Below are 24,212 nucleotides of genomic sequence, written 5' to 3' on the forward strand. Positions count from 1 at the left end.
CCGGGGGAATAACGAGGAAGCCAATCAGCCAGCTGTGAGGGTTAACACGGCTGTGATTAAGCTTCAAATTTGGCTTTGAGCTTCCTGGCATCCAAGGCAAAAGGGAAATGTGATATGTTACAGGACTTTCCTTATCAGAAAGAAGGAAGCATAGCCATTCCTCAGGGGAGGTAATTTTTTCCTGGCACTAAATTCTAAAAGATCTGTCTCATGTAGGAATTTTGACAGCAAACGCTGAGAGATTTAATGAACAGTGTACTTGATAATGTTCTTACAGCAAACAAGAAACACATTTCACATGACTGGCTCTTGCGATAACTTTTAACACAATTAAAAAACAAAGGAGTAAGTCAGTAAGTGTGATTTAATAATGGAATTAGCTAAGCTAATGTGGTCCAGATGCTTTGCGTTGAGTAGTCAAACGAGACCGGGGGGGGGGGGGGGGGGGGGGGGGGGGGGGCGGGGGATGATAAAGGTGCTCAACATAACTCTAACTTTCGTTCCAGAATCCGCTACTCCTTTCCTGAGAGGCTGAGAGCTCGTGGCTTGGCTCTGCTCTCAGGGTGTTCATTGTTCTACTTCCCTGTGTGGGGGCGGGTCACCCCGAGCGTAGAGGATCCTCCATTCATCCTGATGGTGCACCACAGGATGTCAGAGAAGGAAGGAAGAAGAGTAGACCAGACCCAGAATCTAATGTGCTCATCATGTGGCAAACTAAAAGGCCACATTCCCAAAGATGACACAAAAATCATGGCTGGGCATGGTGGAATATGCTGGTAATCCCAGCAGCTTAGAAGAATGAGGCAGGAGGGTTTTACGTTCAGAGCCAGCCTCAGCAACTTAGTGAGGCCTTAAGTAACTCAGTGAGACTCTCTCTCTAAATAAAATATAAAAAAGGGTTGGAGAGGTAGCTCAGTGGTTAAGTGCCTCTGGGTTCAATCCCCAGTACCAAAATAAATAAACAAACAAACAAAACAACAACAACAACAACAAAAAAAAAAAACAGGAAAAAAGAATGAAAGGAAAAAATAAATCATACATGCCTCATGGGGTGGAAGAACTGGCACAGAGGACAGACACAGGCTTTACGGTCAGCAAGGGCAATGGGTCAAATTCCACCTCTGTGTTCATTAACTATATCAAGCAAGTTGTTTAACTCAATACTGAGTCTGTTTTCTCATTCGTAAAATGCGAGTAACAAAACCTACGGCACAGAGCCACGTGAAGATCGAATGAGACTGTGCCTGTGAAATCGCCAGCCCTGAGCCTGGCATGTGGGAAGTTGGTAGAAATGGATGGGAATGCCTGTCCCCAGTGATTCACAAGGGCACGAAAGGTGGCATGTGGTGAAGTGCAACCCAGACCCACACAAGGTGCTGGCACGAGCGTTTGCAGGTCTCAAGAGGCTCAGCTGTACCTGCACCCACAGTGACCTCCTGTCTCAGTCCTCAGAAGAGTCATGATTTCAAACACCCTGTTGGAGAAATTCTAATATTTCCACACCCGAACCACAATTCCCAAGTTCCTTCTAGCATTGGTCCGAGAGTCCTTTGTCGGGTCCTGTTACCTGGTTTTCCTTTGGACACCTATTCCTGGGTCATGCTCACCGGACTCCCTGGAAGGCATGGTGATGAGATGCAGGCAGCGGGCACAGAGGGGCTCACGCAGACCTCCCCTCAGAACATGCCCGGGCGAGCTTTGAGTGGTAACACTGTATAGTGAAGGTACTGCCTGGTGCAGACCCCACGCAGGAATGTGGGACCTGACAGGCGGAGCAGACTTCGGGCTGGACCTGGTGAGAGTCCACGCAGCCTGGTGCTGCAGTGGGGAGTCCCGGGCAAGTGGGTGGGTGGCAGAACCATCCAGAGGAGGTGAGAATGAGGACAATAAGGAAAAGCAGGGCAGAGGGGCAGGGAACAGGTTTTAGGTAAAGTGGGCAGGCCTGGGGAAGTTGTTTTAAAAAGAGATAAAAGTGGGGCAGGAGGATAAATTCAGGCCTGATTTTCCACGGGCCTGTAGTTCTGAAGTGGGACTGGATGCTAAATAGAGAGGTGGGGCTGTGGGCAGGGAAGCCACAAAAGTGAGTGAAGGGTGAGGGATCCAATAGGAAGAAGACTTGCCCTAGTGCTGGGCTGGGCTTAAGGGAAGGTGGGGCAAGGTCCACCCAAAGCTTCACAGGAGGCAGGGCTCAGCACTGAGGCAGCTGAACGGGGATCCACAACACACTGGAGTGAGAAATGCCTGCGGTGACCAGGAATCCCAGGCTAAAAGGGCCTGGGCCAGGGGAAGAGGGGCCCAGGGAGGCTCTGGGATGGGTGCACTCCTTGAGGGAAGAGAAAGCTGGACACAGCTGGGAGCCCAGAGGCAGGGTTTCTGGAGGAGAAATTTTATTCTCCCTTCAAGAACATGAAGAGAAATCCAGGGATCAGCTGGAATAGATGGGGAAGCAGGTAAGGGAAACCTCTTGTCTAGAGGTCAGTCAGTCATTCAGCAAACATTTAAGGCAGCATCTGTAGGAAGATACTGACCTACATAGGGAGAGGATAACTGAGAGGGCTTGCCGTTCCTCTGGGGGCAAGAGAGGAATGTAAATTTAAGTGGTTCAGGGTAGATGGGCCAGACACACGCTATAGAGTTCTCCTGTGTCCAGCCTACAGCCTCTGATTTCTAGATGTGAGTTCGTGTCATGGCCCTCTAGGCCCATTGCTCCAGCTCAGGAGATCAAGGAGTCCTCTGGGGGAGGAGAGGCTTTGGTGAGGTGATCACAGGTCTGGGATCCATTCCAACTCCCCAAAGTCACCACCAGAGCACGTCGTGCTTGCTGACCTGCACCGTGACAGAGAGCCCAAGATGGGAACGTGGAAGGGCAACGCCGAGGAATAGAGCCACCTTGAGCAACATGTTATGGCCTGGACAAACGCCCTGGGATGACCTGAGGGTGCCCTTAGCATCCCAGGAGGGTGGCAGACTCAGACAGTGAAACAGAAAACCCACATCACACTCTTCCCGGAGCCTGGGCCCTCTCCTGCACCTGCGGCCCTGCGTGCCGGAACTACCCTGCACTGACAGCCATCTCCAGACTCAGCAGCAACCTCAGGAGGGCCGGCTGCAGGGCAGCAGGTAGGGGTATACTGCCTCCCCAGAAGGACCCACGGGCACTGGACGCCAGCCATTGAGGCCCCACGCTCACACCTCTGCAGGCGCGCTCAGCCAGCTTCACCAGCGGCTCCCCGCAGCCGCCACCCACAGCCCAGGCTCTCAGCGAAGACCTGAGCCAATGTGGAGGAGACCCAGGGGAGGGCTGGGTTACTAATGTCACCCGGCCAGCTGCCAGCACAGGCTGGCAAGAAGAGAGGCACATTCTTCTCTGACAAGCAGCAACCAATGGTCACCATGCTGCCCGGGCTCCAGGCTGGCACCGGGGAGCAGGCTGACCTGGGAGAGCACGATGCTTATCTTGAGCATGCAGTGGTGGCAGCAGAGGTGAGAACAGGGGCTCGGGAAGGGCTGAAACCTGACCAGAGGGCCTGCCACTCCATGTGCTTCCCCCTTCCTACCCTGTTCCTGGAAGATGCAAAGCCACAGAGCAGAAGCCAGGAAGCCAGCAGGACAAAAGAGTGGGTGTCCAAGTAAGACTGAGAAGTTAGGGAGGGAATCTGCAAACTCATCCCAAGCCAGGTGCTGTGTGTATGTACGTGTGTATACATACAAAAACACACACCCCTCTCCAGAACCCTTTCCCACAGAAATCATTCTTATTTTGCAGACATGAAGACTGAGTTTCAGAAAGAATAAACAGGTTGCCATGATTCTGAGTTAGTATGTGGCGAATAGTGATCTATCCCCCATACCACAATAAGGGGACACAGCATGAAGTTCTCCAGGGAAGACATCTCTGTGTTCCACCAGGACAAGGAGCCCCCATCTGTCTCCACATGACCTCCCAGAGAAGGAGCAGGGTAGGTGAAGACTTGGCTGATCCACACTAACGCCAGCACACTTCTCTGCAGAAGCCTCTCCAGGCCTGGGCGCGGCTCCTTTACTGGCACTCATGCAATAACAAGGGCAAGGAATGGGGGAGGTGGGTGGCCCCTTCTGTCTCCTCCCTGTGCTCAGTTTCTGGCAGGACAGCGTCTTCTCCCACACCTGCTGGTGCTGCCGGCCCAGGTCATAAGGGAAAGGCAGGTGAGAAATTAGCCAAGGTACATACGTTAATGATGACACCTTTGTCCAGCAGACTCTGCTTCTTGGCAGTCATGACAAAATAGTGGGTGCTGTCCTTGTAGTAAACAATGTTCTCAAGATCGATCCCTGAAAAGAGAGTGTTCAGGCCCAGGGTTACTTCCCCAGAGCCAGCTGTGTGCCAGGAACTGTACTTTGCCTCATTGCAGGTCTCATTATTTATCTGCAGAATATTATGTGAGACAAGAGTTTAAGACACGAGGCTGGGAAAGATAAGAGAGGACTTGAAGTGACCCGAGTCAGAAGAGCTAGCATTTATAATCACAGCAAGACGTTGTTGTTTGAGTTCACAATGTCTGCAGGGGTTGTGAGCCAGTGTTTCTAAGGTGGAGCTGGGTAAGATGTAATCAAAACCGCTGGACCTGACCTTGGAAGCTAAATAGCAACACAGACAGGATTTGAACCCAAGCCTGTGCGGCTCTGAGTGCTACCCACTATGCCCTCCGTGTGCTCAGAGCTGTGGAAATTCTCCAAAGCCTACACCAACAGATGCTTCTACTATCTCCCTGCTTGTGAGTGAAAACTCAAGAGCAGTGGTAGGAAGAACTCAGATTAGAGACCTGGAATGTATCTTTTTGCACTCTGGGTTTCTGCAAAAACCACACTGAGAGATGTGAGCTTAGTCAGTTGTTCTCAAAGGGTGGTCCCTGGCCAGAGGCCCTCTGAGAACTTATTAAAAATGCAGCTTATCAGCAGCTTATCCAAGACTTACTGCATCAGAAACTCTGGGGATAGGGCCAGTACCCAGGGTTCTAACAAGCCGTCTGGGTGATTCTGGTGCACATTTGAGTTTGAGAACGACTGGCCTAGTTTATTTGAAGGGAGAGGAAGGAACAGACACCTGGAGACCAATCAGCATTCCACACAAGGGAGCTGGGCTGGGGAACCCCAGGAACCTTTACTACAGTTCAGTAGGGAACAGCCAAGAATGCAGAGGGCCCCCAAAAGAACAGAGGAAATGTCGCTGTCACTGTGTGAGGGCACTTTGTGAAACAACAGCCTAAGGTGACAACCTCAGCAAAGTTTAAAGGAAGCGCATTGAAACGTTTGGAAAAACATATTCAATGTCCTGTCAGAATTTATAACTGGTGGTCTAAATATTTGTTTTCTTGGCTTTAAGGGAAAGGAAGTGTTGGAGAACTTTTAAATAATTCAAAAGGACATAAATGCTGGGAGGAAATATTAAAACTCAATAAAATTATGCAATTGTGGGGAAACTCAAAGGGTCACTTAATGGATGCGTTTCATTGTGGACAGCGAGAGGCAGAATCTGGCTCCACAATTAATCCCATTCCTAGTAAACAAGTTTAAAGATATGATTCAACAGAAACAGTCTTATTCGCAACAGTAAATTAGTGAAAGGTCTAAATCAGAGGTCAGCAAATATTTTTCAAAGGGCCAGATGGTAAACATTTTTGACTTTGTGAGCCACATGGTCCCTGTTGTAAGGGCCCATGGTATAGTCAGCCATCAACGACAATGAAAATAAACAGGCATGGTTGTGTTATCACCCATGTTTACAATGGACATCAAAATTTAAATTTCATATCATTTTCATGCATTAAAAAATATTACCCTTTTGATTTTTTTTTCTTTAGCCACTTTCAAAATACAAAACCATTCTTGGCTCAAAGGCAATATAAAAACATGTGGCCAGCTCTGGTTTGCCAATCCCTGGCTTAAAAGCTTAAGTGGCGACACCTACTTGGTAAGATGTTCCACAGCTCCCAAAACTGACCATCGGGAGGTCTATGTTGGAACTATGACGTTGAATGAGAGATGTGGACGATATTTTAAATATGACGCCGAGTCATATGATTTGAGGTGGAGAGGTGGAGCCATGGATAAAGCAAATATGCAGGTGGAAAATGGAAGGAGCTCATGACTGAAGGTGCTGTACCCGGTGGTTAAAGAGCAGGTAACTGACCTCCAGCACAAAGATTATATTTAAAATTGTTATTATACTGCCTTTTCAATGGACAATACACATTTTTAGTCAAGTAAAAAAGAAAGGAAGCCAGGTGTGGTGGCACACACCTGTAATCCCAGCAGCTCAGGAGGCTGAGGCAGGAGGATTGCAAGTTCAAAGTCAGCATCAGCAACTTAGCGAGGTCCTAAGCAATTTCGCAAGACCCTGTCTCAAAATAAAATATAAAAAATATAAAAAGGGCTGGGATGTGGCTCAGTGGCTAAGCGGCCCTGTGTTCAATCCCCAATATCAAAAAAGAAGGAAGAAAACATCTGGAATTTACTTAATTGAAAACAGGCGATTCATCCTTGCTTTCTGCTCACTTTGTTTTCTCTGCCATCCTTACGGCTGCCCAGCGTGTCCCTTTTCTGTTCTGTGGCTATCTACCTCCATAGCACGAACACAGGTCCTGGGGGAGGAATTCTGTCTTGTTCACTGGTCTAGCTCAGGCCCCAAAGCTGCATCTGGCACGTAGCAGCCAGTGAGTGAGTGAATCAGCACCTCTGTCCTCTCCACCTGTGGTTGGATGGCATGTGCTGCCAGAGAGTGGCAGCCCTGGACATCCTTTGGGGACAGCAGCAGCTGGTGTGCAGCATGTGGGTTCCTTCAGTTGCCACCTGTGGATTCCTGGCTCCCAGAGCACCCCTGTGTTTCATGCTGCCCCCCAGGTGCAGTGCTGATCATCTTGCATTAGGGCACTTTACGTGGGTATCCTTGAAGGTCAGGGAGGTGTGTCAGCAGGAGGCATAGATCACGTCAACCTTGACCTTGTACCCCACAATACTGAGCAATGGCATACAGCAGGCACTTAGTAAAGGTCAATAGAATAAAGGCTCTATCTGTTTTCTATTTTCAGGTAAAACATCCAGAATGTTCATCAAGAATCCTTTGAAGGAACACTGTCCACTTATCACCGTAAGGAGAAATCTCCGCCTCCACCCTCTCAGTATGAGTCCCTTAGAAAATATAGATAAGAGCTGGCTGAGAGAGAGGTGAAGGTCTCACCTGTTTCTTCTTTCAGGTCCTGAAAAAATTTCTGGTTGAAGATGAAGGCCACGCCACTAATCTCTTCTACTTTGGCCTCAGCTGTGCTATTTCTGTTTATGAAGTTGGCAGTGATGGCAATGGCCAGCTTCCCACGGAACTCCTTTCTCCTGAACCCTGTGAGGAGAGAGAGATAACTGAGTCAGTCTTCTGGGTTTGGCATGAACACTGAAAGTCATTACTGAGAAAGGCCAGTGAAACCAGGCCTGTAGGCCTCTGGAGGACAGGAGTCTGCAGAAATGACTGGTTTGCTCCCAAGAGGAAGCAACATGTCACCAGAGGCTTGCAAAGTCAGTGGGACCCTGTCTTTCCCTAAAACCTGTGAGACCAATACCCTGGTGAGTTAGGCTTGGCAAATGGCCCAAGTGATCTTCTCTAGCAGGCGACTAGTCACAGAGCTCACCCTTCTACAGAGACGCTCCCCTACTCTAGTATGATTGATGTTCTTATAGACATGGAAAAGCAGGGCACACTTGTGCCCAGAGAGAAAGATTGTCCTGTGAAGATGAAGATTAGGTGTGCTTCTATAACCCAAGGAACACCGAGACTGAAGCAAACACCAGCAGCTCGGAGAGGGGCAGGAAGCCCATTCTTCCCACAGTCCTCAAAAGGAATGAACCCTGGGCACAACTTGATTGTGGACTTCCAGCCTCCATAACTATGAGACAATAGCATGCGGTTTGTGGTGCTTCATTAGAACGGCCCCCAGAAACTAATATACTAATTCCTAGTAACAGGTACTTAGTACATATCGAATAAATGTATAATGAATAGACAGAATTCTAACTTGCATAATTTAGTACTCTAATTCCTTAGGGTTCTTATTAATTTTTACTTTTTTGTTTAAATTGACACAAAATAATTGTGCATGCTTATGGCATACAATGTGGTACTTGATACATGTATGTAATAAGCAATAATCAAATCAGGGTAATTAGCACATCTCCTCAAACATTCATTATTTCTTTAGGCAGAGACCATTCAAAATTCCCTCTTCTAGCTATCTAAGAAAAATATTCTTAGTTGTAGGTGTACACAATACCTTCATTTTGTTTATTTAGTTTTTTTTTAATGTGGTGCTGGGGATTGAACCCAGGGCCTCACACATGCTAGGCAAGCACTCTACTGCTGAGCCCCAGCCCCAGCCCTCTTCTAGCTATCCTGAAATGTTTATCACAGCCAACTGTGCAGTGGAACATAGGAGTACATCCTCAGGGGGCTTGGCTTTCAATGGCTTATATGAGCATTTATTTTGATTGGCAGTGATGCAGGATCACAGCAGGTGGTCACATCTCAATGGAGCCTTCTTCTGATCTTCCTTTTCCTAGGCATCTGTGGTCCTGAATTCTCCCACTCCTGCCCCAGACATGCTGCTTACCTGCTTGATTCCTGGCCCCAGTACCTATGGTTTGAATGTGTCCCCTGAATTCCTGGGTTGGAAGCTTAATCCCCAAATTCATATGTCATGGTAGTTGGAGAGGGGCCTTAGGGAAATGATTGTGTCCAAGTGTTCTGCCCTCAAGATTGGATTCATTCACTCATGAATTTATGGATTAACAGGCCATCTCAGGAGTGGCTTTGTTGTAAAAGGGAGCTCTCTTGGCAAGCTTGTTCTATGTTGCCTGAGGATGCTCTCTGTCATGTTATGATGCAGCAAGAAAGCCCTCACCAGATGCTGGTGCCAGTCTTTTGGACTTCTAACTTGCAGAATCATGAGCTAAATAAACCTTTATTCTTAATAAATTTCCCAGACTCAGATCTTCTATTATAGCATCAGAAAACAGACTAAGACACTAGTCATACAGGTACAGACCTGCTCAGCATAACCTTGGGAATTCTCTGTACATCCTCTCACCATGTACTCCAGCCTCATGCTGGTACCCAATCCTCTGTCCAAAATTCCTTTGACTGAAACCTTGGGTTTCTACTTAGAACCCCTTCTTCAAGTTGTTCCTCATTAGACCTTTGTCAAAGTAACAGGAATGGTTATTTACTAAATCACCAAAACAGCATAAGAAGTCCTAAGAGTACGACATCCAGATTGGAAGCTAGAACTGTTTAAAATACCTTGTCAGATATTGGTTATTGATTGTGAGGGTATGGAAGTGAGGTCAGAAGGTGGTGGTGGTAAAGAGCACTCAGGAAAGGGCCTGAGCCAGAAGAACCAGACATCCTGAATTTTCTATCAGCCTATTTCAGGGCATGCGCCCTGTCCTCTGGGGTGCCCTCCCTGTCAGATATTCACAGCCTGTGGCCCTCCAGGGGGGCAAGCTCAAAAAGTAGAATTGTCCCTAGTCTAAGAGATGCCATTGGGGGGCCATATTAATTACAACTTGTGGTTTCAAATTGGTACTGCTACTATAAATCAGGACACCTAGTAGCCTAATTGATCCCAGATCTGGGATGGACGTGACTTGTGCATTTCCTTAGTGATGGGTTTCTCTCTTAACCAACGCTGGATCTCACCCCAGGAAAGCACAATGGGCATCCCACTTTAGGACCCAGTGAAGCATGGTTTTGTACGGGACAGTTTGGCAGAGCTTATCTAACTGCCCAGCAGTGGGTGTGCTTAAGAGTTGTGGAAAGAGAGGGGCTCCTTTTCTAACTCCTTCCGTTCCTAGTGCACTTGAACGTGAACAAATGCCATTAACGGCATGAAGTGTTTATCTCAGATGAAGTCTTAAAGTGCTCAGCACCCTGGCTCACACATCAGCACGTGCTCAATAGATGCATGTTGATTTTTCCCACAGCACTTAACCTTTATAGAGCATTTTTGCATATAAGTGAGTCTGGGAATCATAGAATGAGTGTCCAATCCTCAGCACAATACTCTGAGTGGGTTCGGCTACCCTCCTTCTAGATCTGGGAAAACCAAGGTCCAGAGAGAATGAAATGGTGGCCCTCTCACTCTCAGCCCCATGGAGCCCAGCCCCCGCTGCCTCAGGTAGGACAGGACATCTGCCCTCTGAGAAGCTCCCCCAGCTTTGGCACCTGCCATCTTGCCCGCCCTTCTCCCATCCCTCCCAGTCTCCCCACCCCTGTCCCAAGAGGAAGAACCCTCACCTTCCAGGGTATTCCTGCGGCCGTCTGCACCAATGATGACGTCAAACTCGAACTCCGACAGGGCGTGGCCTGCAGGGAGGAATTCTGCCCGCCAGCCAATTTCTGCAGGACACAAAGGGGAGATTGAGCCAGCACAAGGGAGAGGTGGGAGGAGAGAGTGGGGCAGCCCTGTGTGTTGGCCATGAGAAACGGACAATGCAGCCCAGGCAGAGCCCCCAGGGGAAGGGACAAGGCAGTCCAGTCACACTCTGTCCGGCATCTGCTGGCTTTGGTATCAATTCTGTCCAGGACAAAGTAAGCCAGCAATACCAGCTCCGGGCCTAGCTTCACTGGTCTTTACTGGAAGTTTATCCTACGTGATTCCCAAACTAGTCTCTTCGCACAGTATTTTTCCTAACAGATTCTACTGTGTTCTCACATTCTCCCACGTGACTCAGTACCTTCTTATTGCTAAGAACAAAAACAAAGACCCAAAGAACAAAAACAATTTGAATTTCTATTTCTTGCTCAAAATATTCTACTGTGAAGTCTGCTGCCTTGGCAAAAAACATTTTCAGGTACAGCCTGTGTGTCTAGTAGAGACAGTAGTCAGGAGTGCTCTTGTCTCTGAGTGCCAGGTAATAAATATTGTCCTGCTACAAAAGCCAACAAAGGCCCCCTATTGTAAATAAGATAACTTCTCACAAATGCTGGGCAGAGGAAATGAGAAATGAGGTATACTATGGAAACTATGAGGTTTCCAACACCAAGCTGTCTCAAAACTCTAAGCCCTTCCCAGGCAGAAGGTGTTGATAGTAAAAAGGATGCAGAGGCTTTATGAACAACCTCCCTGACCATGGTGAGTCCAAGGGATTTGAATTAAATAAACATACTAAAAGGAAAAAGGGAAACATTACTGAAAAGGGCATACCTATATGGGTGAATTTTATGGCTTATAAGTTAAATCTCAATCTGGTCCAGGCACCAGAGAAAGACACCCTGAGTTTATCTGTCCTGACACCCTTTTCTGGGGAAGACCTGTGAATCTGAGCCCAAGGGATGGTAGATACTTATTTACTGTTTTAGCAAGAGTAGAAGAATGTCTACTATACAGAGGAATCTTGTACAGAATAAATAATAGCTTTGAGAAAAAATAATATTTACCAAAATATCCATTGACCCTTTATTTCATAGTTGTTCTACAAGACTCATTTTCTGTACTGGATATTGAAATATCTTGTGGGTCCAACAGGTGCATCCACACATCCGTGTGAATTCACATGCATAACTTGGAGTGCATGTGAATGAACTTCACCAAACCACCAAATCTACATCCTCTTTTCTTCTATTGATCGGGCTTAATTTGTCAAAATAGCATCTCCTAGTCACAAGGTCACCAAATCATAGGAGTGATGGCTTAATAATAATCCCCACCCACCCCACCCCACCCCACCCGGGAAATGAAGGGAAAAATCTAAAGCAATAGCAATGATCGAAAAAGGTAAGCTGTCCATGGATGGAAGTGTGCCAGACAGCTCCTCATAAAAATCACTCTCGCAGAAGAAACCTCCAACTGCTCCAAGTGTGGCTTCCGGTTTGCGATGTCTGATGTGGAGACAGAAAAGGAAAACTATACTTTACTTTGATTCTCTTGATCTTCAGGAGGCTCTAGAACCTTCACGAACTCCACATTCACATGGATTTCAACTCCCAACATCAGGGCCACCTTGAAGAGGATGAGCTGCAGTTGACGAATACCTGTTAGGGAGGGAGGGGCGGAGATGAACCGTCGGTAGCAAGACCCGAGTGCCTCCTGTATGCAGAAGGCCACAGAATCACTGGCCAGCGGTCAGAGCGTGCTAATACACCAACGGTGATCATCACTGAGCACGGATTTTTGCGCCACACACTCTGTTTTACGGCAGTCCTTTGGGACCATCGTTATTCTCATTTTATAGATGAGAAGCTGAGGGTGTTTGCCTGAGGTCACACAGGAGCAAAACTAGAATGCGGGCCTGGATCTGTCCGATTCGAAGTCCCTGCGCTAGCACTGGATGACACCAGAGGGAAGGGGGACTCCACCTTTCTGGCCTCCTTCCTGAGCTGGGCTCTGGGCTTGGTAAGGTGAAGATGGAAAGAGGAGCAGGCAGACAGACCATGAAGGGCAACAAGTGGAGACAGCAATCAAACGGCTCCTGTGGGGAGGCTGTGTCTCGGCTCTTCGCCCTCCCATGGTAAGGGTCAGGGTGGGAAGTGCTCAAGGTCCTCCACCTCCCACTCACTGCCCCAGGGGGTAGAACCTCATTCCCCTATTTTGACTCCTGCGATTCTGTACCAATGGGCATCCCTCCGGGTATTTTTCTGCTGAGTGAGAAGTTTTAAACTCTCATGGGCCTCTCTAGATTTCACAGGTTTAGCTCACTTAATATTTCTTGAGCATCTACAATGCGTCAGGTGCCAGGCAAGGCACAGGAGGTGGGGGACACGCCCTCTAATGGAGGAAATACAGGTAAACAGAATGGAGCTGGGTATGATTGTGGGTGATGGTGGGATTGGCAAACAGAGCCTGAGCTGGGGTCCTGGAGGCCAAGAGAAGAGGAACCAAGACTATCAAATCCCACAGGAGGTCAGGGCAGTTGGGAGCAGGAGTCTTCTGCAGACTTGGGTGGTGGGTGTCATGGGAGACGGCAGCAGTAGATGGTGAACAGCCCACACCTCCTCTTTCCAGAGTGGATACTCTGAGGTAAGGGTGATCATGGGGCACACACAGAGACCTGGAGGGCCAGCGAGATGTGAGGAGTGGAAAGGCCTGTGAGAGGGACAGGTGAACAGAGGGGAGGAGCCAAGGGGTCATGGTCTGAGAGGAGACGCCCAGGTCTACCTCTGCACTGCAGATGCAAGCAAGGAGTGGGTGAGTGGGTAGGGGGAAGCACAGGGGCTGGAACAGAGTGTGGCCTCTCTTCCCCAGAGTGCGGGAGGAAGGCCATCTGCTGAGAGCAAGAGGCTGCGGTGAGGGCTGGAACCACCGCAGTGGGAAGTGGAGGAGGCTACTAACACAGGACCTGCCAGGAACTGCTGAGCAAGGCTGAGCCCGAGGACGCAGTTGGGGTTAGAGACCACCGATGGTCTGAACAGAAGCCAATCAGTGGGCTGGGAAGAGCCCTGGCCACCTCCTGCTATAAAACTCCTTCAGGGGAGGCCTGGCCTCTCCGCACAGGGTCAAGGTTTCCTGGTCTCTCTCCGGTTCCAGTACACAGTAGGTGCTCAATAAATTCCCCCTGCCTCTCTTTTCACAAGGACCAGTGCTCCCCTTGACAAAGATGGTTCTGAATGTTTTGATCTCATTCCCGGAGACTTTCCAGCACTTCTTTCCAAGGTCTAGGGTGGGAGAGAGCCCACGGATGTGGGCAGGAGGGGCTCCCGGACCAGGAAGTCAGGCCCACAGCCCCGGGGCCCACGAGGCCTGCTGTGCTGTGCTGCCTCCCAGCAGGGCCCCACGGGAAGGGTGTTCGGTGTCATTGCTCTGTGTGGGTAACGAACACCACGCATTCTTCCAAGGGTGGGGCAGAATATCCTGGGCACTGACGCTGCAGCTTTCTGGGCAAATCCAAATTTCTTTCCACTAGACTCTTGGAATTTTCACATCCCAAAGAGGGAGTAAACTCTGGGGCCACTGCTGGAAAATTCTCCTGGGTCCAATAAATCACGCTCTGGGCGGCTGACATTTCTCTCCAGTCGTTCTCACCCACACTCTGCTGCCCTTCTCCACACATCCTTGTCCTCATAGGGACGTGGCTCTCAGGGCTGGCTTCTCACCCACCCCACAGCAAGCCCTAGGTCAGAGAAGGCAGCTCTGGAGTTCGAGTCTGGAGACTGTGGCCACTCTGCCTCACTGTCCACCACTGAATGCAAAGCATTTTCCTGAGGACCAACTCTGCCAAGCCTAGTGCGAAAGCCCAAAGCAGGCCTTTGCCAAATGCCCGTTGGAAGTATGGAGCCTCCAGAGATTTTTCCAGAGGGAACTGCCCGGGCCTCCCAAGCCCAGAACCACACCCAGGGAGGATCTTGGCCTTCGTGGGGCACTACCACAGGCTCTACTCACTGATGTGGTCGATGGAGCCTGCGCAGAACTTCCCATAGAACTTCTTGGCTCCCAGGCCCCGAAGGTCATGGATGGTGAAAGGCCAGAGGTGCAGCACGTTGTTCCGGGAGAAGGTGTCCCTCTTCTCCACCACGACCACTTTGGCTCCCAGGTAGGCAAGCTCGATGGCAGTGCGCAAGCCACAGGGTCCTCCCCCAACAATGAGACACTGCAGGGGTGAGAGAGAGATGTTGGTGACCTCTGGCATCTTGTCAGTAGCGTGACTGAGGAGCAAACCCCACCTACCCAAATCAACCAGCAAAGGCTCGCACACACCTGCCCGGGCCTGGCATCCCTCCAGCCAGAGCACATGACCTGTCTCTGTGCAAGCCTGTGGGGACGCAGAAGTACAGAGACTTGGGGAAAAGGCACAGCAAGATGTGCAAGAGGTTCAGAGTGAGGTTGAACCAAGTTTACATCCCAGATCTGGCATGTGGCCCTGAGGTTTCCTTATCTATAAAGTGGGTCTCTGAAGAGTCATTTCTCCATACAGGGCTATTGTAAAGAAGATAACTTTAAAAAAAGTATAAAGTACACCTTTGTGATCTTGAATTATGCAATAGTTTATTTGATATAACACCAAGGGCACAAGCAGCAGAAGGAAAAATTGATACATTGGACTTTATCAAAATTAAAAACTTTGTTGCTTCTAAGGATACTGTCAAAAAAAGTGAAAAGACATTCCCACAGATGGGAGAAAATATGTGTCAATCATATATATCTGATAAGAGACTTGGATCCAAAATATGCAAACAGTCTTTACAACTCAACAACAAAAATACAAAACAATCTAATTAAAGAATGGGCAAAGAATTTGTGTAGGACATTTCTTCAAAGAACATGTACAAATGGTTGGTAAGTACATGAAAAGATGCCCAATACCCTTAGCCATCAGAAGAATGTGAACCAAAACCACAACAAGATGTCACTTTCACACCCACTAGGATGACTGTCACGAAAAAAAGAATAAAAGTGTTTGTGAGGAGATGGAGAAATTCAAACCCTTGTACATCGCTGGTGGGAATGCAAAGTAGCACAGATGTGAATAGTCAAACTTAGGGTACCATGTGAGCTGGCAATTCAACTCCTTGGTGTATACCCAAGAGAAATGAAAACATGTCCACGTGAAAACCAGAGCGTGAGTGTACACGGCAGCATTCGTCACAATAGCCCCCAAATGGAACAATGCAATTGTTCATTAGTTAATTGAATAAACAAAATCTGATGTATCCACCCCTATAACACAATATCATTCAGCTTCAAAAAGGAACAAACTTCTAAGGCATGAATGAATCTTGAAAACATTGGGCTTAAGTGAAAGAGATTTGAGGCAAACGGATGTGTATTATATGCTTCTACTTATATGAAATATCCAGAACAGGCAAATCTGCGGAGACAGAGAGCACAGGGGATAGGGGGAGGGGAGGATAGGGACTGCTAACAGATGCAGGGCTTCTTCCTGGAATATTTGCACAACCTTGTGAATATAAGAAAACCACTGGCTTGTGTAGTTTAATTGGGTAAATGTTTATGTCTTGATAAAAAATTGCATGAGAAAAAGACTCTGGTAGAGAGACTGACACACCCTGATGTAAACGTTGCTATTGCTGAAATCTAGTCCCTGTGTCCTAGAAAATCTCAGGCCAGAGGTAAAGTCAGACTTTGGAATCAATACCTGGAACCTCATGGGGTTAGTTCTTTCTGGAGCCCAGAAGGGGAAAAGCTCATCCTGCCTAGTGTCCTGGAGATGGTTTCACAGAGAAGGATCTTTGAAAGTTATTATCAATCATGGCACCTACATGTGTTGAATTCTTACTATATGATAGACATTTCAAGAGTTTTTAGCTTTTCATCCTCATGACAACACTAAGGACCTGTTATTGCTCATAGGAAGGAACTATTATTACACCCATTTCATAGAGGAGGGAAAACAAGGCACAAAGCAGGTAGGTTCCTGGTCCCTGGTTTCACAGATTGAAAGGGACAGCACCAGGATTCGAACCCTGGTGGTCTCATTCCAGAACCAACTATGCTGAACTGCTTCTAGTTCACCAGAAGTAATAAGAATAAAAGGAACATTTCAGCCCAGGGGACAGACTGTTCTAAGAGAAAGACTGTTCAGGGTGGGAGGGGAGAAGGGAAGGAGATAAAAGAGAGGAGAGTTAGTCTGGAGCCAGACGCTGAAGGTTTAAATGCCAAGGGAAGGAGTGTGGCCTGGGTCCTATGGGCCTTGGGGCCATGTGGGAGAGGTGGCAAACAGGGCCGTGTGCTAACCCCACTCCAGGCCCTTGTGGGCTCTGCATTTTGAACAAGACAAGGTACTCACAGGGAAGAAGCCTATTAGGACAGAAGGTAAGATACATGATTACCTAGATAGCTGTACTGGGCAAAAGCCATCCATCCAAACCAGGTTTTACGAGGTGCCCCAGGGGTGTCTAAAACCAGAGGAGCACAGAACACCTCTTGAGCCAGGGGCTGCCAACAGGGCAACTGCAAGACTCATACCCTCACTCCTCCAGTTTTGCAGAGCCATCTGGAAACTGCCTTCTGCTCAGGAACAAACCTTATCTTAAAAAAACACATTCCCCTTTCCTGGCAAATCCTCCATCCTCCAGTTATCACTCAGTTGGACCGCCAGGGTCCCAAAGGGACAGTGCAATCAAGCATGTCAGAAGCTCCCACACCACAATCAGTGTGGTTTACTGGTTGGAACCTTCCAGAGAGTTGTGAACACCCAGCTAGGGGAAATGAAGTCACCGCTGAGATACGTCTCACCCCCAGCGACACCGGGAGTGAGCGGGTATGCAGGGCATGGGCTTCCTCTCCGGTTGGAGGCGCCTGGAGGGGACCCACTACCCAAGCCCAGCTCCATCCTGATCTCACCCCCCAGGCAGCTCCTCGCTGCAAATAGCCAGACAATGACGGTCATTTTAAAGCATGGCTCCAAACCCCATGCTTGTGAGGTTTGCTTTGGGGTTAAGTCTGGACCCATCGCATTTCTTTGCAGTTAGTACATCTTTTCCTGTTTGCAAATTTGGTCACTCCAGGGCCAGGAACATGGGGGAGGGTGATGGAGGATGTGGGGTGAGGAAGGGCAGGAAGGGGAGGAGGCCTCCCCCCAACCCACCGAAGGCTTCCTCCCACCAGGCCTGACCCATCACTGATCCCTGGCAGAAGACCCTTCCCCACTGGCTGGGGCGGCTCTGCAATTTGTGTGCAGTTACCAGTGCACTGTTTCTGCTCTACCTGGACACACCTGAAATCCCATTACCAAAAGTCCAGCTTTCCCACAGTTCTAGGCCCCAGTACACATTTTGGGCCTGAAATTTCAGAGATGCCAATCATACCAAAATCTAAAATCAAAGCAAATACCAACGGGCCTATGAAGGAAAACCAACTCTATAAAGGAAAAAAATTCCACACAGATGTTATCAAGGTTGGGAAGAAGGGCTGTTGGCAGGGGCCAGGCCAGTTCCCCTTCAAACATGCTTGTTATGACCCGCATGGGGGCTTGGTATTCTGACAAGAGGCTGAATACCCACATGCCTGGTGGAGGAGCAGCAGAGAAGAGGACTTCCTTGGAGTACCCACGGCTGGTGGCCCGAGCAGACTACAGAGGCAAAGCGTGGCGCCAACGCAACCCAAAAAGCACTTCCCTTTCCCAACTCCTCTAGGTCATTGCTGCTGAGGACCAACTTCCAGGAAAGGAAAGCTTTTCATTAAAACTCAGAACCGAGTTTCCTCGAGTTCCCTGTACTCTCTACCCCTCCTCAACGCTCCCATGAGCGCTGTCCTTACTGCTGCCCCAGAACCAAGCTCTGTGTCAGAATCACCCAAGTCTGATCCGGAGCAGGTTGGAATGCTCCCCATTCTGCGTCTCTGTATTTCTGAACACCCAGAACCCGGCCGGGCCCGATGCGCAGGCCTCGATCCATGGCTGGTGGAGGCTGAACTCTGCGGGCTCTCTCAGCCCTCCCCATTCTGTCCTTTCTGTAACGGGGATGTTCGGTGCATGTCAGTTCAGGCAGGGTTAATGTCTGTAGATCCCCACCCAGACTGAGGGAATTGGGGTCTGCCAAGGCCACCAGCATCATGGACATCGGTATGTCTGTGTGCTCAAGCGACATAAATTATTACTCACCGGGGACAGGGGATGATCCAACACCAGCAGGAAATCCATTGTATAGATAAGCTCAGCAGAGCGTAGGCCTCCATGTTAGTGAAGAGGAGAGACACATGCCAACTCCTTACTTATCAAGGGGTAGAGTGGAGATGATGGCCATCTTGCCCAGTTAGGACGCAAGGGCTGCAGAGGCCCCAGCTCATACAGGACTCTGGCTCCACTTCAAAGGGGCCCAGCAAGCACAATCTACTTCCTGGTGACCTGGCACACCTTCCAACTGCCCCTCTTCCCAACCCACAAGTGAGAGGGTGTGCAGGGATCAGGCCTGAACGCGCAACAGATTCAGTCGCAGAGCGGTCAGGGGCTCTTTAGTTTGCAGCCTTCGTTTCTGCTTGACTTCTGCCTCTGCTCTCCTTGAGCACTGTGTGCAGAGGCTACAGAGAGGTGATGCGCAGGACGCCAGCAAGCAGAGGTGGCCTGCCGATGGGGCCCCGCTGTACGCCACCCTGCTTCCTCTGCCTGCCCCTGGTCCTGAGAGGAGTGATTATAACATCCACCACTGTATTAACAGCTTACCGCGAGTAAAGCCCGGGCTTACAGGAGGTAGTGAGGATGAAGCCAGGGGATTTCACCCCTTCCCTGCTTGAAGTACATGGCGGCCTTCTGAACGGAGCCAGAGTTCAGATGAGTTCACTGCGCCTCTGCACAGAGACAGGGTTGTGCCTGGGCTGAGCTTCCTGAGCTTCCTCAGGGTGCAAGTTCACTGACCGGATGGAGCTGGAGCCTGTGAGAGCCCTGAGAAGCCACACTAGCAGGTGCCACTGCAGCTGAGTTGGGCTCAGACCGCACAAGCCTTCTGTGGTGAGCCTTGGCCTGGCAGCAAGCTTGCATGAGGGTGTCAGGCATGGTGCTATCTCCCTGGTAGCAGCAGCCCTCCTGGCATGCTGACCTGCAGGCCAGTTCCCCAGGCCAGTGCTCTGGTGCCAGGATCATGCTACTGGACTCCCTGAGTGGCCCTGCAGTCTCCCTGGCTCTCAGGATGAGCCACTTTCCTAAACCCAGGCAGGAAGTCCCTGACTGTTACTGGGTTACCATGAGCAAAACAGCTTGCTCAGAATTGTGGGGTGGAGAGCTCTCAAATCCAAGGTGCCACCCATGTGCCTGCAGGGAGGGGGCTTGTGATGGGGCCTGGTTGCACAGCCTCACTTTGCAGGGCAGCGCCAAGGGGGACTCAGAGAGATATGGCCACTAAGACTCTAGCCCAAGAGGAGTCTCTGAGAGGGGGTTGGCCAGGCAGGGCTCTTCCTGGGCTTCTCTGGGCAGGGAGCTAAATCTCACCTGATGGACATAACCCTGCCCAGGTCCCCACTCTGACCTGTTTCTTGATCACATCCAGTTATTCCTGAATTATTACATGCCACTTTCTAACCTCAGAAATTTACAGAAAGGAAATGGGAAAAGAGACCTTATTCTCCATGCTTCCCCTAAGAAAATAACTCCAATTCCTTTGAGAAATCTTTCATTCCACTTCATCCCTCCCTGAACCAGTACCCTCTGCCTCTTATGAGCAACTATAACTTGGGACCACAGGGTCTGGATATAGGGACAACTTCATTTGTGAACATTCTGCCCCTTGATCTCATGAGCGTGCTTATATTGGATGCCTGGTCTGGAAGTTCTGAGCACAATCCTCAAGGTCTATATCATCTCTGGGTGCTGTTCACACTTTACAGCATGTCCCCTGTTACAGCCTGCATTCCCAGGCAGGGCCTGAGCACTGCCCCAGCCCAGTCCCTACCCGCAGAGAGATCTCAAAGTGCCAACCCAATCCTAATTTTGCTGAAGCTCGTGTATCTTATTGGGAAGAGCAAAAGAAATGATGGTATTGATGATAGCAATAAAAAGTGGAGCTACCACTTATTGCCTGCTTATAAGATGACTGTGATCATTTGGAAAATGAGAAAACTGAAGCTCTGGAAGATTCAATGATTTGACCATGGTATTAGAACTAGGGTTAGAACCTAACCTCTGATTCCAGAGTCCCAGCTAAAAGCCACAATTCCCACACCTGGGGAAACCGGGGACTAGAGAAGAAGAAAATCAGAAACTATGATGCTAGATTGCCTGGTACTACCTGTGACTGCTATAGAAAGTTGGAAAAGGAATAGATGGGCAACTTTGGTCAAGAAAGGATCCCTCCAGGAGATGGGCCATGAGTGGAAATTGTGGCTGGGACTTAGACAGGAGAAATAGAATGCTGAGAAAGCAGGAGGCAGATTGCAGGACAGTGAGAGCCCCGCTGGGGCCAGTGGGGATGATGGGAAGGCAGAACGGGCAGATGAGGGAGAATGGGCCCAATCCTGGAGGGTCTTGCAGGTCAGATCAATGAGTTGGGCTTTTTTCTCCCAGGGCCCCTGGCGATAATGGGGATTTGGAACAGAATGAAAGGGCTACCTTAGGAAAATGGTTCCAGAGGAAAGTCCAGGATGGTGAGAAGAGAGGAAAGAGGCTAGCAGTACAGAAGTCATCACAGCAGTGTTTTCTGTTTGTTTGTTGTTTGGTACCAGGGATTAAACCCAGTGGCACTGAACCATATCCCTAGCACTTCTGATTTTTCATTTTGAGGCAGGGTCTTGCTAAGCCACTGAGACTGGCCTCAAACTTGTGATCCTTCTGCCTCAGCCTCCTGAGTGGCTGGGTTACAGGTGCATGTCACTGTGCCTGGATGACAGCAGTGTTTGGAACATCAGGTCCACGCTCTTGACTCTTCTACCCTGCCTCGGGGTGCTCAGGCAACGCTGCTCCCCTCATCCTCCTGACTCTTGGGAACATCCGGGGCTCAGTCTTGTTCCTCTTTTCTTCTTGACCTTGACACCATCTACCTCGATGGCTCTACATACCACTCCCATGCTGATGGTGCTCACGATCATGCCTGACCCGGAAGCTCCCCAGGACACCAGATTCCCACAGCCTTACCCTCCAGCTGGTCTAATAAGCATCTCGCAGCAACAGATCTGCAATCAAGCTCTCGAACCCACCCACCTGTGCTCGCCCACCGTCACTATCTTGGTAACTGCATATCTACTATTCTAGCTGCTTAGATAAAAAATCTGGTCCTCTCCTCTTTTAACTTATGGTCACCCATCAGTAAACCCTTTGACTCTCCCTTCAGAACAGACCCCGAATCCAGCCAGTTTTTGCCTCCTCCATACGGCCAGCTTACCAAGTCACCGCGTTGCTGCCCCACCTGCTGTTAGTGCTCCTTCCTGGCCTTCCCGCCCCCACCCTTGTGCCGTCCAGTCTCCCCACACCTCAGCCACGGCAGTCCTTCTGAAGCAGGTCACGCCCCATGCAACTCAGGACCTCTCCTGCTTCCTATTGTACTCAGAGCTCAAACACCAGAAGACTTCGCCATGGCCGCAAGTTCTCAGGCGACCTTGACCTCCTTTCCTCTGCCTGCAGTGGCTGCCACACTCCTTCCTCCCTGACCCCAGCTGTAAAGGCCTCCCAGGGCAGGTAGGGACTTTTCACCTGCTCCACCCTTGCCTGGAACAGTCTTCCTCTAAAACCAATCCACGACATTTCTAATATTTTTTAAAAAGGAATCTACTGCAGGAAAATACACAGGCCCAGTTTCATTCTTCTTCATCCTAATATCCATGTTTTCAAACAGCATTTACATTGTTTGTAAATATTTCCAGCATCTACCTTTTTATTTTCCTGACTTTTCCCCCATTTTTATTCTAGTAGCTTTACAACATTTTCTGCAACATTTTATAATACAAGTTTTCGAACATACAGAAATGTTTCAAGGATCTTAGCAAACACTCAAATACTTGCCACCTGGATACCAGCATTAGATTTTACTCTCGTTGCTTTATCACATTTCTGTTCTCCCATTCATCCCTCTGTCCATTAATTAGTCTACTTATCATATTTTCATGTTTTCTGGTACATTTCAGACTAAATTGCAGAATTAGTACATTTCCTCCCAAATACTTTAGGGTGCATTTCATTGACTTGATATTTATTCAGTTTCTTTTCTTTTTTTAAATCTCTAAACCATTTATTTCTTCTGACCAGATTTTTTAAGGTAAAATTTACATAGAATGAAATGTATATATCCTAAATGCATCACGTGATATGATAAATTATAACATATTTTGCTTCTTATAGCCTGGCTTTTCTCTGCATCAGTAGTCTTTTCTCCTATGAGCTCTGTTGGGGCCCTGGGCTGGTGGCTGCCTTTCTCCTCTCAGGGGAGTAGAAGTCATGGGTTCTTTCAAGATCCTACAATGGGTGGCACAAGAATCTCACAACCTTCTGAGATGGGTTGAGGCAAGATATATTCAAAGCTAAAATATCTAGGGCAGTTATAATCCACATGTGAGGGGAAAAAAGAGCTAAAATACATAAACAATCTGGCATCCAGAAATAGACCAGTTCATTCTTATCATTTTCTCCTTGTTTTTTTTTTTTTTTTTTTTTTTTGCTTAGTAACTCTTAAAATCCCTAATTCTGTCATGGAGGTGGTCCCACATTACCCTGATAAGAGCCAAGCTTGTAAGCATGTTCCAGGCTCAGTTGAGTCCATTCACAGCATACATCCATCATTAGTATTTTATAGCTGATGGACCCATGATGCACACTGGGGCCGTTGGGCCTGAGACCCTGCATTTAACCAGCATGCACAGAGACTTCCATGAAGAACCAGGAGAAGCAGGTGGCAGATCAGGATTCAGTAGCTGCTGGAATCAGGGTCCTGAATTGCTCAGGATTCTCTATCACCTTCTTGCCTTGATCCCTCCCATTTTGATTCCCCGCCCCGCGCATACTACAATACTGCAATGAATATTCTTATTGCTACTGTTTTTGCACAGCTGTATCTCTGCTGGACACATTGTTTGAAATGGAATTATTAGGTGATAAGATTTATAAATATCAAAATTTTAGTAAATAATGCTGTAATGCCCTCCAAAAGAGAGAGAGAAAGAGAAAGGAGGAGGAGGGGGAGGACAATGACAACAAGACCGTGACTATGACAAGGACAACTACAACCACAATGAAGAGGGATGGAAGGAGAAAGGGGAGTGCTCAGGAGGGTCTGGTGGACCAGCACCACTGGGGACAGTCTGGCTTGGTGGCTGTGAGAGCAGCAGACCCTGGCACGTTCCTGCAGGAAAACTCGGTAGCTCTCCTAAGGAGCCAACAACATGGGTCACTTAATCCAGTGTTAAAGCAGAACACAGGCTGAGCATCCCACACCTGCACTTGCCCAGTCCAGAGAACTCCAGCCAGCACCAAGACCAGCAGCTGTCAATCTGCCTGATGACACACATTTCCACTCAACAGGTGCCGCAGCCAGGGGCCACTTGAGGTGAAGGCAGGCACTCTGAGTGTGTCATGTATCTGTGGCCAAACCTGCCTGAGTGCTCAGTTGGTCCTGTAAGGTGAAAGTGGCACTGTGGTTCCCATTTCACAGGTGAGAAACCAGGGCTCAGAGGTGAAATGACTTAACACAGCTAGCCTCTGTTGAGCTCTGCTCTGGGTCAAGCACGGTGCTAAGGGTCGTGTGTCAATGCACTCGCACCTCCCAACAGCCCAAGATTAGGAAACCAAGGCATGCAATGGCCAGGCAGCAGGCTGCAGTC

General features: G+C 48.9%; 1 protein-coding gene and 1 long non-coding RNA gene across 23 annotated transcripts in view; one reads left to right on the forward strand and one right to left on the reverse strand.

Moving 5' to 3' along the window:
* Positions 1-24,212, reverse strand: part of MICAL2 (microtubule associated monooxygenase, calponin and LIM domain containing 2) — a 207,883-nt gene that overhangs the window by 113,788 nt on the left and 69,883 nt on the right. For all 17 annotated transcript variants that reach the window (XM_079102657.1, XM_079102656.1, XM_079102662.1 and 14 more), the window contains exons 4-8: positions 14,400-14,607; positions 11,939-12,055; positions 10,319-10,420; positions 7,217-7,372; positions 4,211-4,311 (exon numbers count right to left, since the gene is read on the reverse strand). In XM_079102657.1, the coding sequence (XP_078958783.1) occupies positions 4,211-4,311; positions 7,217-7,372; positions 10,319-10,420; positions 11,939-12,055; positions 14,400-14,607 (684 nt within the window). The remainder of the gene's footprint in view (positions 1-4,210; positions 4,312-7,216; positions 7,373-10,318; positions 10,421-11,938; positions 12,056-14,399; positions 14,608-24,212) is intronic.
* Positions 1,761-7,373, forward strand: LOC306639277. 6 transcript variants are annotated; one of them, XR_013757587.1, is made up of 6 exons: positions 1,761-3,483; positions 3,767-3,959; positions 4,392-4,754; positions 5,841-6,160; positions 7,068-7,126; positions 7,233-7,373. It is a non-coding gene; the product is annotated as an uncharacterized lncRNA (long non-coding RNA). The 6 variants fall into 6 exon arrangements; XR_013757588.1 differs by having other exon boundaries at positions 4,412-4,754; XR_013757589.1 differs by having other exon boundaries at positions 4,529-4,754.

This window comes from Sciurus vulgaris, assembly GCF_902686455.1.
Source record: "Sciurus vulgaris genome assembly, chromosome: 11".
In the NCBI taxonomy this organism is placed as follows: Eukaryota; Metazoa; Chordata; class Mammalia; order Rodentia; family Sciuridae; genus Sciurus; species Sciurus vulgaris.